Source organism: Pithys albifrons, chromosome 5 (assembly GCF_047495875.1).
Source record: "Pithys albifrons albifrons isolate INPA30051 chromosome 5, PitAlb_v1, whole genome shotgun sequence".
Taxonomy (NCBI): domain Eukaryota; kingdom Metazoa; phylum Chordata; class Aves; order Passeriformes; family Thamnophilidae; genus Pithys; species Pithys albifrons.
This window is the reverse complement of record NC_092462.1, coordinates 41,371,237-41,385,400: the sequence shown is the minus strand read 5'-3', so window position 1 is coordinate 41,385,400 and position 14,164 is coordinate 41,371,237. Positions and strand designations below refer to the sequence as shown.

The 14,164-nt window shown below is 37.3% G+C and overlaps 1 protein-coding gene across 1 annotated transcript in view; it reads right to left on the bottom strand.

The window, feature by feature from the left end:
• TENM3 (teneurin transmembrane protein 3) overlaps positions 1 to 14,164 on the bottom strand; it is a 608,874-nt gene that overhangs the window by 294,705 nt on the left and 300,005 nt on the right. The window contains exon 4 of the mRNA XM_071556284.1: positions 10,784 to 11,062. Within this exon, the coding sequence (XP_071412385.1) occupies positions 10,784 to 11,062 (279 nt within the window). The remainder of the gene's footprint in view (positions 1 to 10,783; positions 11,063 to 14,164) is intronic.

The window sequence follows — 14,164 nt, the reverse complement described above, 5'->3', positions numbered from 1 at the left end:
GCAATTTATTTGTAACTTTAAAGTAGTTTATAGAACTATTACATCTATAAACCCTCAGTGATTTGGAGGGGGCAGGGAGTCAATCTCTTTCTCCAGAATACACTAATTCACTGGCAGATGTGTAACAACCAGAATAGCTTTGCCCGTGCTCATGACTGCACATGGATTCACTATGAAAATGCTCTAAAGTTTTGAGGTAACTTGAAGAAGGAACAACTGGTCTCCAGCCCTGTATGAAAGCACCGCGTAAAAGCTGTAAGTAAACACCGTATAAGAAAAGGTCCTGTAAGGACAGCTATATATACACATACTTACCCATATACACACATCTATTAATCTATTTCACCACAAGACAAAAAACAACCATAATGCAGTCAAGCAGAGAAGTCATCCTGTTGTCAGTCTGTCGTTGCCTGACAAGCAAGAGCCAGGGTTTCCCTGGTCAGCAGCTTCGTTTTCTGCTGTGAGTACTGCACCAAAGAGGGAAATGCTCACATTGTGTCTCAGATGTACCTAGTCAGCAGCCACTGCACCCCAGGGAGAGATTTGCCAGCAGCAGTACAGATCTGGCACAGCAGCTGCACAAAATCTTCAAACACTGGGAAAACTGTTATCTGTTATGGACACTCTCAGAGCAGATATGAGATACACACACCTACTAAGCATTTGCCTATTTGTAATTTCATCCATAATTGATTTACATTGTTTCCCTTCATCTTTCTTTACTTGATGCTGTGGCTTCAGAATTAGGAAATTAAAAAAAGAAAGTAAGATATTTATAAGAATTTTGCAAATTTCCATGTACTATACAGAAACCTGGACTAAGCCACAGTAATCACAGCAGTCAAAGGCCTTTCCACTAAAAGATTTCTAAGTAGACAGAATGAAAATATGTATTCTTCCTAGCTTCTGTGAGCTCAAGCCACATTTCTTCTTCTCTGCAGCATAAAGGTGAAAACAAAAGATAAGTAAACAAAAACCTGACATAATTTAGAAAAAAAGTAGTATGCTGAATGGGAAGGGGTGAAGGGTGTATGGAACAAAAGTCAAAACTGCAGCTTCTTAACAAGCATTCCTTTTCCCAAAATTTGAGACCTCATCCTCTTCTCACCTTAAATCAATAAAAAACCCCTAAATTTTCACAACAGACCAGTATACTATCTAGATCCAAGAAAGTTCTGATCAGTTCCATCCACTATTAAAAACTGAAAAGAATAAAATTTGAATTACATATCAAATCTGATTTGAAACTTAAACTTATAGTGAATTCTCTTTTGAATTAAAAAAACCCCAACTTTTTATCCAAAAAACGCCAAAGTAAGTAATTACATGGGTTTAATAAGAATTATTCTTAAAAAAATATCTATTCCAAAGGCCTTTGCAGCTTTTTGGAAAAAGAAAAAAAAAAGGCAGGGGGAAAAAACCATCTTGGCAACCTTTCTCTGGCTGTTATTCGACCAGCATACAAAGGCTGCCACCTATAATTTTTACTGATACTTTTACAATAGCACAGCCTATGTTTCCTTTAAAGTTGAAATCATTTTTAGATTATTTCTCAATATGACATATGAGAAATATGGCATTATAAAAGTAAATTCAATTAAAATCTTAAATCAACATTACAGGAAGCTTAAAAAACACCTTTACAACAAATGGATCTTAATAACTCACTTTTTTATATAGAATGGGTATTATTTAGACTTTACCTCTACCATTACTTTGTTTTTAGCTAATTAAAATATAAATATATGTGTATATATGTGTGTGTATATATGCACACACCCCCACCACCATATCTACATAACTATACAGAAAATTAAGAAAGTGGTAATTGAGAAACTTTTTTGCAAATGACAACAAACCAAATAATGTCATAGCTGACAATTTTTGTTTTCTTCTTTTTATTCTAGTAACAATTATGTCAATAAACCTGATTCAGCAAATCTTTGCTCTCTAATTCATTAATTAAAGCAGTTTATTGCTACCACTTATTTTTCAAGGGCATCAAAACCACATTTCAAATCAAACCAGAAGAGATTATCAGTTTATAGATGTGCAAAGCATGCTTTACTCTCATAGCAACCTCACAATTAAAACACAGCTTAAATGAAAAAGAGCTGTTTGCTTTAAGCTTTCTTCACAGAAGTACATCCAAAACAATGTATTTTGAATAGTGGAACTGAAGAGTAATATTTTTATATCAAACTTCCAATGAGGAAAAAAAAGTATATGAAAAGTTAACAATTTCCAATTAGAAGAAAAAATAAATATTAATATAGCCTTTATTTTCTCAACATGCTTCCTGCTTACTAATTTTTGTATTGAATAAAACAATTGACTCACAAAAACCAAAACAAGAAAGGAAGTCAAGAATTTTTACTGCCCATTGTCTTCCACAAAGACTGACAGCAATTACACCAGAATTTAAAAATTGTTCTGGAAAATCTGTGAGATGATTAAATATCTGCATGGTCCCCAGTAATCTCTTTCACTGAGCTACTCCTGGAATGCCATTGTCTGAACTAACTTGTACATTTTGCTATTCACACTGTTTGCCTCTGGTCCTATTTGCCACATGTGGCCCTAGTAACAGCAGCAATATCTAGACAGAACACAGTAGGCACAGCAGGCCAAGTTCTCCCAATCTGTTCCACTGTTGTGTGTTTAAAACTTCTGATCATGCTTGTTGACCTTTCTCTAGGCTTCCAGTTGGCTGGCATTTTCCTCAAAATGTAGACCCAAAGCCATTCACAGACAGTTATTTCTGTTTTAGCATTGAGTGCAGGAGTAGGATTATTTCACAGTGGACACATTATAAACCCATGAAAGAAACATTCACATACCACAGAAAACACAGTTGAACAATAATCACTACGACTTTGAGGTTAAGCTATCCAGGGGGAATATTTAAATGTCTCCCAGATATGCAGGATGGGGGATGGAGAAGCCAAAGCTCATCCACAGTTAAGAGGCCCTTCCACTGCAGGGGAAGAGCGAGCTGTTAGACAACCGATTTGCAAGATAGTCATTCACAAGCCCAGGGGCCCAGACAGGAGGCATGCACAGGTGCTGGCAGAGCTGATCAATGTAACTGGAAGGCCACTGTCTGATTTCTTGAAATGGCACAGCATTGGAGGAAAGCTCCTGATGACCATGTAGAAGATAAAGGCATGTTATCTTCAAGATGGGTAAGGAACATCTGTGGAAGTAGAGGCACAGCTCCAGACTCCCAGGGAAGTTTATGGAACAAGTACTGCTGGAGTAATTCCTCATGTGCTGGCATAGGCTCCAGAAGAGAAAGTGAATGAGAACAGCTAACCACAGCTAAGCACATGTACCTACCAAAGGCAAATCACACCCAAACTCCCTGACTGCTAATTAGCTAACAAACAGCTAATTGTCTCAGCAAACTAATGGAAAAGAGCAGACATTGTTTTCTTTGACTTCAGCATGACTTTCCACATGGTCTCCCATAGTACTCTGGTGGCCAAAGCAGAGAAAGATGGACTGATTGCGTGACCTACAAAGTGCAGTTTGTGGAAAATTGCTTGTATGAAGAGACTGAAAGAATAGTGTTTTGTAGTGCAAAGAGCAACTGTTGGCCAACATTACTTGCATTCCTCAGGGGCTAATATTGGGATTGATATTGTTTTATGGCTGTACTACATTTAACATATTGAGAATTAATAGGATGGAATGTGCCCTTAGCAAGCTTGTGGATGACACCAAGCTGGAAAGAGTGATCAACACACTGCAGGGCAGGATTGCCTTTCAGATGGATCTCAACAGGCTGTAAGAACTGGCTAGAAAAACCTCATGCATTCCAAAGGCAGAATAACAACATCTAACAACAGTACTAGCTGAAAGCCTGCTGGAAAGCAGCTTTCTATTAGAGGACTTGGGGAGTCCCCGTGGACAAGTTCAGCAGTGTGCCCTTTCAACAAAAAGATCTAACCCCATACTGGGTTGCATTCAGAAGAATGGAGCCAGCACACCCTGGGAAGTGATTAGTCCCTTTTAATCAGCATTTGAAGACTTCATCTAGAATACACTATTCTGTTTGGGGCTTGCCAGTACAACACTGATAAATTGGAGTGACTTCAGTGAAGGCTACCCGTGAAGATTGCAGTGCTGAAGCATACAACTCGAGATGAAGCTGAGTGAGGCTGAAAGAGGCAGAAGGTGGAAATCTAACTTTGGCCTTCCACTGCCCAATGCAGTGGTCACAATTGCAGCAATTGCAAACTCTGATTACATATAAAGGGGAAAAAAATCACAATGAAGTTGGTTAAGCACCAGAACAGTTGCCCTGAAAGTATGTGGCATTTCTCTTGTAGATGTTCAGCAGAATTTTGAAAAAGACCTTGAGCAAGCTCATCTAAATTTGTCTTTGCACTTGAATTTACTGAACTGCATTTTTTTCTTATGGAATTATTTCTCCCACTTACATCCTGTCCTACAAAGTCTATGTGATTCTTTCTGAGTTACAACATTCTATTTGCATTGTCTAAGTCATTAAGAAAAATCTCAACACACTATGTGGCATAGGACTTGATTCAACTTGCCAGTTCATGAAATAACGTTAATCATTCCTTGTGGATTTTTCCGGTAAGTTGTACGTTTGTTGTGTAATAATGAACCTAGATCTCATCTTCCTATCTATGAGCATGTCAGGAGGAAGGCAGTGTCAGACACCCCACCAATACCAAAATACCTTTTTCTGCTAGCATCTGTTCTTTTTGCTTATCAAGGAGTGGCTTGCACTATGCAGAAGGAAAGCATTACAGCTTGACAAGACTTGTTTAGTACAAACACATTATTATAAAACAAACTTTTTACCAATTTTTTTCTAGGGTGTTTTCCATCTTACTGATTAGGCAGGTTCCTCCTTTTCTTTGCCCCTTTTGAAGTTGTCTTGTTTTTTTTACCTTCCAGAACCATATCCATCATCAATGGTTTCTCATGCATGAATCATAAAACCCCCAGAAGCTGTAGACAGTCTATACATGCAGGACAAAATTTATTTACCTAAGTAACCTCTAATCCTTTATTTAAGTGTATGAATATTAGCTCTGTGATCAGATACTCAGGCAGCAAATGGCGAAACAAAAACAACCAAAAGAAAACATATCAGCAACATGGTCTTCCTTCACTTTTAATTAATAAATCAACACCATCTTTTCCTTTTTCTTAGCCTTCATGTTTCTGTACAACTGTCTACTCTTTTACTGATTGTGTCTCAATTTTATTTGTATGCCTGAACCCCCCTGAAGTCCTCCTGAAGCATCTTTGTAAACTCCTCCTCACAATTCTGACTTTCCTTCCTTTTTCTGCATGGTTTTTTTCCTTAAAATTCAGATATGTGGGAAATCCTGAGCTACAACAGTTGGTCTTTAGACACCTCTTTCACCACTTCTCAACATTAGAAGAATTTATAAGCTTAACAGCCGAGAGTGAATTCTCTGAAATTTTCTGCTTTGATTTGTTTTTCCTTACAGACCCCAGTTCTAACTCTGTTGCTGTAGCGGTTCTTAAGCCTAGAGTTCCTGCACATCAGATTTGTCTAAGTGTTGCCAAACAGCCTCATTCTCTGGCCTGATGTTCTCTACCAGACTCTCATGATGAAAGCATAATTAAGGTGGTCCTTTGGAATCTCATACTTTTTCTCAACAGCAGGTTTAGTGACACTTAAAATCTCTGAAATCCAGGACATCCCAAAAAGTTACTGCAAAAAGGTCAGCCCAGCTGTTGCCTCTTTGGCTACCACCAGCCAAAGGAGTTATGAACATGATTTTCAACTGCATTAACAGTGAATGCTAAAAAGATAATTAATTGAAATATATCCACAGATCTACAATCATAATAGAATCTGAAAACTGGCATAACTATAGAAAATATATGATAATATTGCAGAAAATCAGATGACTACTTTTGTTTATGGACTTCTGTTCCATGCTGACTTCTGTCAACAATGAAACAGACTGATTTCCTGGCCATGAAATTTCTTGGCAGCAAAGCAAGATTTAAGAGATATTGGCATGCTTAATGAGGAGCAGACAATTTCTAGATGGAATACTGTGGGAAAGAGAGAGGAAGCTGTAATTGGTGATAGGGCAGTAAGCAGAGGATTAATTCACTACCTATGTGGCTGGTTTTGATCCATAGGCTCAGCATTTGGTTGGCATGTACCAAGCAGCTCCTATTCAACAGGATTTATTTAAATCAAGTTTTGTGCCTTAGAATAAAGAGAGATGTTACATGGTTGAAAACGTGTAATACAACTTCCTGAATTATGTGCATTATTTAAGAATGCAGAATTCAGGTGTATGTTATAGATAAACTGGGTTAGAGAGAACAGATTTAAAACGTCTTGACAAGTGTCTTACCAATGTATTTCTTGGATTTCAGAGATCTGAATGCCAGTAAATTCATCATTCTGGAAGGATAAGAGAGTATTAGATTCACAAGAATGCTATCTTCAGAAGCTGTCTGAAGCTGGAGAGAAGCAAGCAGATGTTCAGATAGCTGACAAACTGATATTTTCTTTTTACAGAAGCTCTCAGCAATGAACATTCTACCAGCAATATCTACTATGTGTATCTGTGGAAAAATTGGTCCAAATTTCAAACTATTTATCTAACCAATTCAGAATGACTGCCTGAGACCATGGACTTACACCACTCCCTTTATTCTTTTTATTTTGCTACATCCTGATCTCCTCTGGTCTTCCAACAAACACCCATCAATGCAACACTCTACCAAATAAAAAAAAAATGATCCCCATGTTCTAGTGCCATCAGTACTGCTTTCTACGTGCCTGGGTAGTCTCTGTGGCAGTCAGCTGCGTGGCATGCATGTCACTGGAGTGCCCAATTCCTTTTCAGAGGCACTGTCCCTACTGCTTCCAAAGGAGTAGTAGAAGGTGACATAGACTTGGCTTAAGTCTTATAGGAGTGACTTTCCAATCAGAATCACTGCCATAGCCTGACTTTCAGGCCAGCACAAAAAGTATATACAAAACTGGTCATATAACTTGACAGTGATAAATAAATAAATAATAAGCTGGTGCACTTTTGGAGTAACTTGCTGAATTAGCTTTCATGTTTTGCTTATTAACCTTCTGATTTCTCACTAAGACACGGATTGCAGTTTAATGGATTTAAAAAGAATTTAAATATATAAGCGAATTCTAAGATACCTTAAAATATATTGACCCTTTAAGCAAATGGGCAATTTGAAGCCTAACTATGACTTCTAGCTCATACTCTGCTGGAGTATTTATCCAGTATAAAAGACAAGCTTTAGTAATCTTAGACATCTTAACAACATAAAGTAACTGGCAAGCGTGCAAAAGAGAGGCTGCTTGTATTTCAAAGTGACAGCTCCTAGAACAATTACCAACATAAATTTCTAGATGCAGCATTTATGAAATAACTTGCAATGGGAATGGAGAAGAAAGCCTGAGAAGCATGTGCATGCCCAGTGTGCTCCAACTCACACATCATACTGTATACATCACTGCTAGGTTGCCCAGATTAACAGATGCAGGCCCTCCTTCAGGGAGGCTGACAAGACAAATCTCTCAGAACATGATGCCAAGAGTCACATGTGCAACTTGAATGAAGTCAAAGAAAAATACTTCCCTTCAGAATTATTTTTACTGATCAGTAACCTAAAACTTTGATATGAGAATACATCTATAAACCCTATGTTTGATAAATGTTGTGATGTTTTCTAAAACAAACAAACAAACAAATCTGCTGGCATTCATGATATGTTTTAGTATATTTAAAATTTTGTAGCTTAATTGCGTACAATGTTATTTGTTTAAAGAGACCTTCCAATGCCATTTACGAATCTAAGCCACTTTTTTAGGATCTTAGAAACATGTTGTTAAGACCCTGACAAGTACAAGTTAGTATTTGTAACAAACTATTTCCATTTACTTATTGAAATTATGCAACAGAACTGCAAGTTTAACGTTCCTGAGAGATATGCAATCCACAACCATTTCAGAAGAGCAAATATACACAGCGGTTACAAGGAAGGAAAGGAAATGGTACTTTTATGCCAGCTTCTCTTCTTGCCTAATTTGCAAGATAGAAAACCCCAAGTACATACATCAAATTGTTAATCCTGAGGTCATAAACCTTTAGGATAAGTCAAAGTTCTCATCATTCTGACAAATCCAATTAACTACAATAAGGTCTGCTTATAGAAATGGACCATTTAAATAGTTTTACTGGGTGAAGAGTGGGAGCGCTCAATCACTGAGGCCTTTAGGTGAGGAAAGTACAATCTGGTTGTGCTGCACTTTGCTCATCATAACCAGTTGCTCCTTATTTACCTTAGAGGCAAACATGCTGCATAGAAATGCATTTCCCTGTAAAACAGCTCCATCAAAATTCAGTCAGGAATCTTTCACACACAGCAAAGGGGCATGCAGTGCAGAGGACTTGTAACTCTACCTTTGGTTTCATAGCCTTCTCAGATTTGTCAGATTTTAACAGTATACTGGCACATCTGTTAACTTTAGGACATAAATTAACAAAACTCACACCTGCAGTTTAGTCCTTTGATTAGAGCACCTGCTCCTGCCAGGGCAATAGAGCTTCCCTGGCTTTAAATTATTTTTTTTATATTCTACTGTGAGCATTAAATGTAGTGAGTTCCAAGTATGCGTATAAAATGATTTCTCAGCCAAGTCTTCCATGTTCAGTGGGAAAAAAAATTCAGAGAAAAAATACGAAAGAAGATCAAGCTCTTCGCCACTCTCACATCACCACTGAAACAGCGACCTATGACATGGTCCACGTTATATATGTTTCATAACCCTAGGGGACTCTCAAGCCATCAAAATTTCATTAGCCTCACAGCAGTCCCAGTACATTTTTAAGTCGGACTGCTGGTCTCCCTATTAATAAATAAATCAACTGTAATCCTTTTTAGTGGCTAAACTCTTCGTTGAAGTTGTATCAAATGCCAGACATTCCTTGCATGATTTTAACCACTGCAGAATAATGTATTTTCTAACATATTGACAGTCTACACACACATGAAAAAACCAAATCACTCTCACTTTAAACTGATGGAAGTTTTGGCATATTATAATTGACAATTTGCCTTTTAAAAAATTTAAATATAAAATATATTAAGAATTATACTGAACTTATGGTTCTTCTGAAGCAGTCACCTCTTTGGTAATATAAAGATATGACTTTCAATGGAAATAGCATGTTCGCATGCATGTATATATAAATATGAATCTTCAGAATCATTAACCTAGGGTTTTACAAAAGGGTCAAGAGAACATGTTTCAGCATAGATCTTTCAGAAGGAAAAGCATAGGACTGCTCAGCAACTTATTCTAGATTTCTTTGCAGCTGAAATATCAAGCATTATCCCTCAGAAACTTCACTGCCAAAAAGCAGTAGGCAAGTACTCCTGTGCTACTCTTTCAGAACTTGCCTTTGACTAAAAAACAAATTCTCGAAGCATGACACAAGACACCTGTGAGCACTGAGAGCTGTCTGCTCAGGTACCATGCAGCATTCAGTCCACCACAAAAAGGAGGGTCCCATTTGAGACAGCTGTTTTGCATAGGCATCTTCAGGTGGAACCAGCCACCAGAGGAAGACCAAGTATGAATACTACCAAAATACAGTTTTGGTTTTGTTTTCTCAAACTGAAGTTAAAATAATAAATAGGAAGGACTAATCTTTATTGCTTGCAGTTTAAAACAAAACTGCATATTTTTTTTAAGGATTGCCATACATACACACCTACACTGCTGTTTCCCACACTGTGTTACAGTTGTTGCCAGAGGATAGCAGTAAAATGGCTCTGACTTTTGTACAGCTGAACAGACAGGTTTAATAAATTAATAAAATTACATGTAGACTAGACATGCAGGCAATAACCATCACTAATTTTCATTGTTACTCATTTTTCTTTATTCCTCTTCCATTTGTCATAAAGTCAGAAGTTAATAGAACAATCGTTTTAATTCTAGTAAAGCTGAAAATCTGCAAATAAAAAGAAGTTAAGACAAAATGTTTTCCAAGATTTGTGCATTTACCATTTAACAACATATAATCTCAAGAGGAAGTAAAAAACTTTGAAAAGCTTTAAAAATGAATCAGTTAATTGTATTAAACTATTTGCATTTAACCACTAAGACTTAATATATAATGGTCGTATCCGACATCCTACAAAGCCTCTGTTAAGATTTTTGTTACAGATTTTAATTACACAGTAATCCAGTCCCACTGGCACATCAAAGGCCTCATGTCCCTCTTCACCACAATTCCAATTGCTCTCATCAGCAAAAATGTTTAAAGCACAATCAAATTTCTTTTCCAATCACATGAGCCCTGACAATAGGCTATTCTTTGCGTTCATTCATCCATTCTAGATTCTACAACTTCTCCAAGATGTCTTGAAGAACAGTTTACAATGAAATTTTTGAATGCAAGCTGGCCTGGGAAACTTTATCAACACTTAGCTGTCTCCCAGAGGCTAACAGGTGACACGACCAGAGATAAGAGAGAGCTAATCTTTTTTGTGATTAAACTCTTTAAAAATTACAGTTAAAACATCACACCCAAAGGCTGCATTAGTCAGGACTCATACTGAATATTGACTTTTCAGGGAAGAGGACTGGAAATAAAAGAAGGTGGTAAATGATTCAAGGCCATTCTTTAATGATTTAAAATTACAGAGTGTCAACCAAAACAGCAAATAAAACATTCATTTATATATGGGCATATGCATAATAACTTACCGTTCTCACTGTCGGACTTGTTCTCGTGTTCGGTATCAGTCAGAGTGAGGGCTGAGTTGGAGCGGCTCGACAGACAGGAACTGCGCCCTGATTTGACCCCCCTGCCCCAAAGTCTCATGGCATGCTCTGGAGACATCACTCCTTCATTTTCAGTATCAGCATCTGACCCTGCACTGATAGAGTAACCTCTGTGGGGGAGCCCCATTTCCGCACAAAATGTCAGTCCTCGACGAGCTGCTGGTTCACAAACTCCTAACTGCCTTAGGGTAAAATTCTGTCCTGATTAGGGGAAAAAAAGATAACAAAAAGTGAGAATTTCTTAATTACTTTGTTTTAAGAATCTAAAAAGTTAAAACTCTTCACGTGTATAATTGTCTCAGATATCACATAAGGTGTTTTGTCAAAACTCTGCCTGTACTACAATCAAGTGGATTCTTTTGTCTCCAGCTCTCTGCAGTGCCTGTTTTCACTCACAGTACACCTCAGCACTGTTTTGTCAACTGCTTAAACACATCAAAAGTGCACCTGGGTAGCAAGCAAACAAAACAGAACCTGCTAAGAAAAGCCAATTCAGCACATGAAAGGATTAGAAATAAATTATAAATCTTTTCTTAATTATCTTTCAAAGCATAAAAGCACTTAAAGTATTTGTCAGGATTTTTAGTTGGTCGGTTTTGAAGGTTTTGTTTTGGTTTTTTTTGGCTTGTCCTGGTTAGAGGCCAAAGCACTAGGCTCTTTTCCCCATAGAGATGTCCCCTAACGTGGCAATGAAAGAGCTATATAGGAATCAAATTTACTGAGTTTTTATTTGATCTCTCTGCCCACTTTAATGCACAAATACAAATAAACAGGAACATGGCCACCTGTTACCCGCAAGTACTACAGTAAAGTTGTTATTTTTTGTGTCATCATATTTTAAGAAGCATTTTAAGCTTTTACTGCTGAAGCAGAGTCTATGCATTTTAACAGACTTTTAGCCTCTGTTTTGGGGCAGAGCAAGAGACATAAGTGAATCCCAAATGATTGTATTCATAAATTCGGTGCAATAAACTTGTGACACTTCAATAACTTAGAGTGTCTAAATTATGTGACACTCAAAAATGACTGCCTTTTTAATAGCTGTGTCTTCATCCTATTTTATGTCTGTAAATTTAAGACATTTTATGATACATAGACACTTGGCAAGCTCCTTTGCATGCCTATACCCATAATGCTTTTCCACCCTAGCCCACAATTATTTCATAACTCTGAGAACAAATTAGGGCACACATTCAATTTTTGAACCTGACAGGTATCCTAATTTCTCCAAAATTAGTCATTTAATAAAAACACACTAGCGAGAAAATTAAAGCAAGAACAGAATCTTATCAATGAGAAAGTAATAGAATTGCAAAGTGTGAATATAGAAGTGTAAATAATTCCTGAAATATTAAGAGTTAATGCACTGGTCATTGAGGTTTTTTAAATCATCTATTATTTTATTGCTGCAGTCACATGAACTTGTTGCTGTAAGATTCTTAACAGTCAGAACCACAAATGAATTCTGACAATGACTTTCATAAATAAGGAAGGTTAGTTACTACAATTAGGTATAAATCAAACTATTTATTATGCAGCTGTGAATAGATTACTTGAATGAAAATATGGCTGGGGAGGTAAATATAAAGGAGTAAACATATCTATGACTATGTCTGAACAGTGTGAAGGGTGTAAGAAAGGGGATTATCATGCACACTGATAGTATCTTGTAATTTTTTTCACATGCCAAGTGAATTTCCAGGTTTTATGAGAGCTGAAACTAATCAGCAAAGGAAACAGGCCAAATAAACTGCCCAGTGGTAACAGGGTCAGAATTGAAAGTAGTGAAGTGCCTAAAATGCTTATTATATTGCATTTTGGTATATATATCCTAAAGGTGACAGTCTAGAACACTAGTTTATGCATTTGGTACATTATTATGTGAATCTACATTTTCAAACAGTTCCCAAAGTCAGATACAAATACAGGACAAGCCTGTGTGCACTTGTGTATGCATACAGGTGTCTCCACACGTATGGAGGAGCTAAGGTGTGTACACAATTGCACATGCAGCATCCCATGTGTTCTAAGAACAGGGCGACTTACAATTAAAATGGAAAGGAAAGAGATGTTTTTGACCAAAGACAAGACTACTTGAATCAGTAACAAAACTACTGTTGACTTCAGTGCTATGAGGTGTTATTCTTATGGTCTCCACAACCTCACAGCACTGAGCTGTGAAGGCGAGGAAGGACTCAGACAGACAAAGATGGACGGTGCCTCTTGAGCCACAGCAGGCTGAGCTGCAGCAGATGAGCAGCACAACCTGCAGCTCCTCTGCCAGCCTGCCCCACACACCCCGGCTGCCCCTACTGCCAAAGCAGCCTCTTTGCACTCCTGGAGACATCTGTGAGGCACAGCAGTTTGAAGAGACTATTGCACACACACACACTCACACACACTTTTATTTGCCTCTTAAACATCTATTTCTGTAAGAAAATATTTCAGGAGTTATATAAAACATCTTCCTTGACCTTTCTAGGACCACCTACCATCCATTAATGGATTTGATTTTTTACTTTAAATTTACAACAGCCTACCTCCATGTAAAATATTTTCTTCTTTTTTTCCCACCCTCTTATGATTTTTTTAAAACCCCCACCTTATGGCATGTCATAAGGTCAAAAACAGAAACGGGTGGCAGGTTTGAATACTGCTTTCTTATCCTATTCAATATATTAGCATTTTTCACTACACTGAGAAGTTTTACGATATAGCCCAGAAATACTGTAAACAGTTTTGGAATCATCAAGCTACATAATCTTCTGAATTAAAGCTTTCCTAAGAGCGTCACTAAGAGGATTGTAGTCCATGTAAGTTGCATACACAAATGAAAACACAAACCAAAAACTCCCAAACAACCCACAAAACCTGAACTGAAAAATTGACATGGAAAAATAAAAATATTTATTTGTGTAGGAATTTATATCCCAAAGGAAATCATATATATGTAAAAGAAAAATTTTATATCATCTTAAGATTTCTGAACAATGAGAACAGGAATTCTTCCAGGATCCAGGGGAAGCTGAACACAGCTGAACTCAGACCCAGTGGGAAGCAGAGTAGTTGGGAACTTTTAACTGATAATGAACAATACTATGAAATCAAAATAAAAGCTGAAAAGGAGGATATAGCAGCTTAGCAGGAAAAAACAGTATGAAAAGAGGATGCTCCTCTTATGTTTGTAGAGTTTCTAATTAACCTTTCCAGAATTACTTCCATGTGGGGGATATAACCACCAATTTCTTATACTGTACGCACATTCGCAATTTCTGCCACTGACAATAAGTGCCTTGAGCTCAT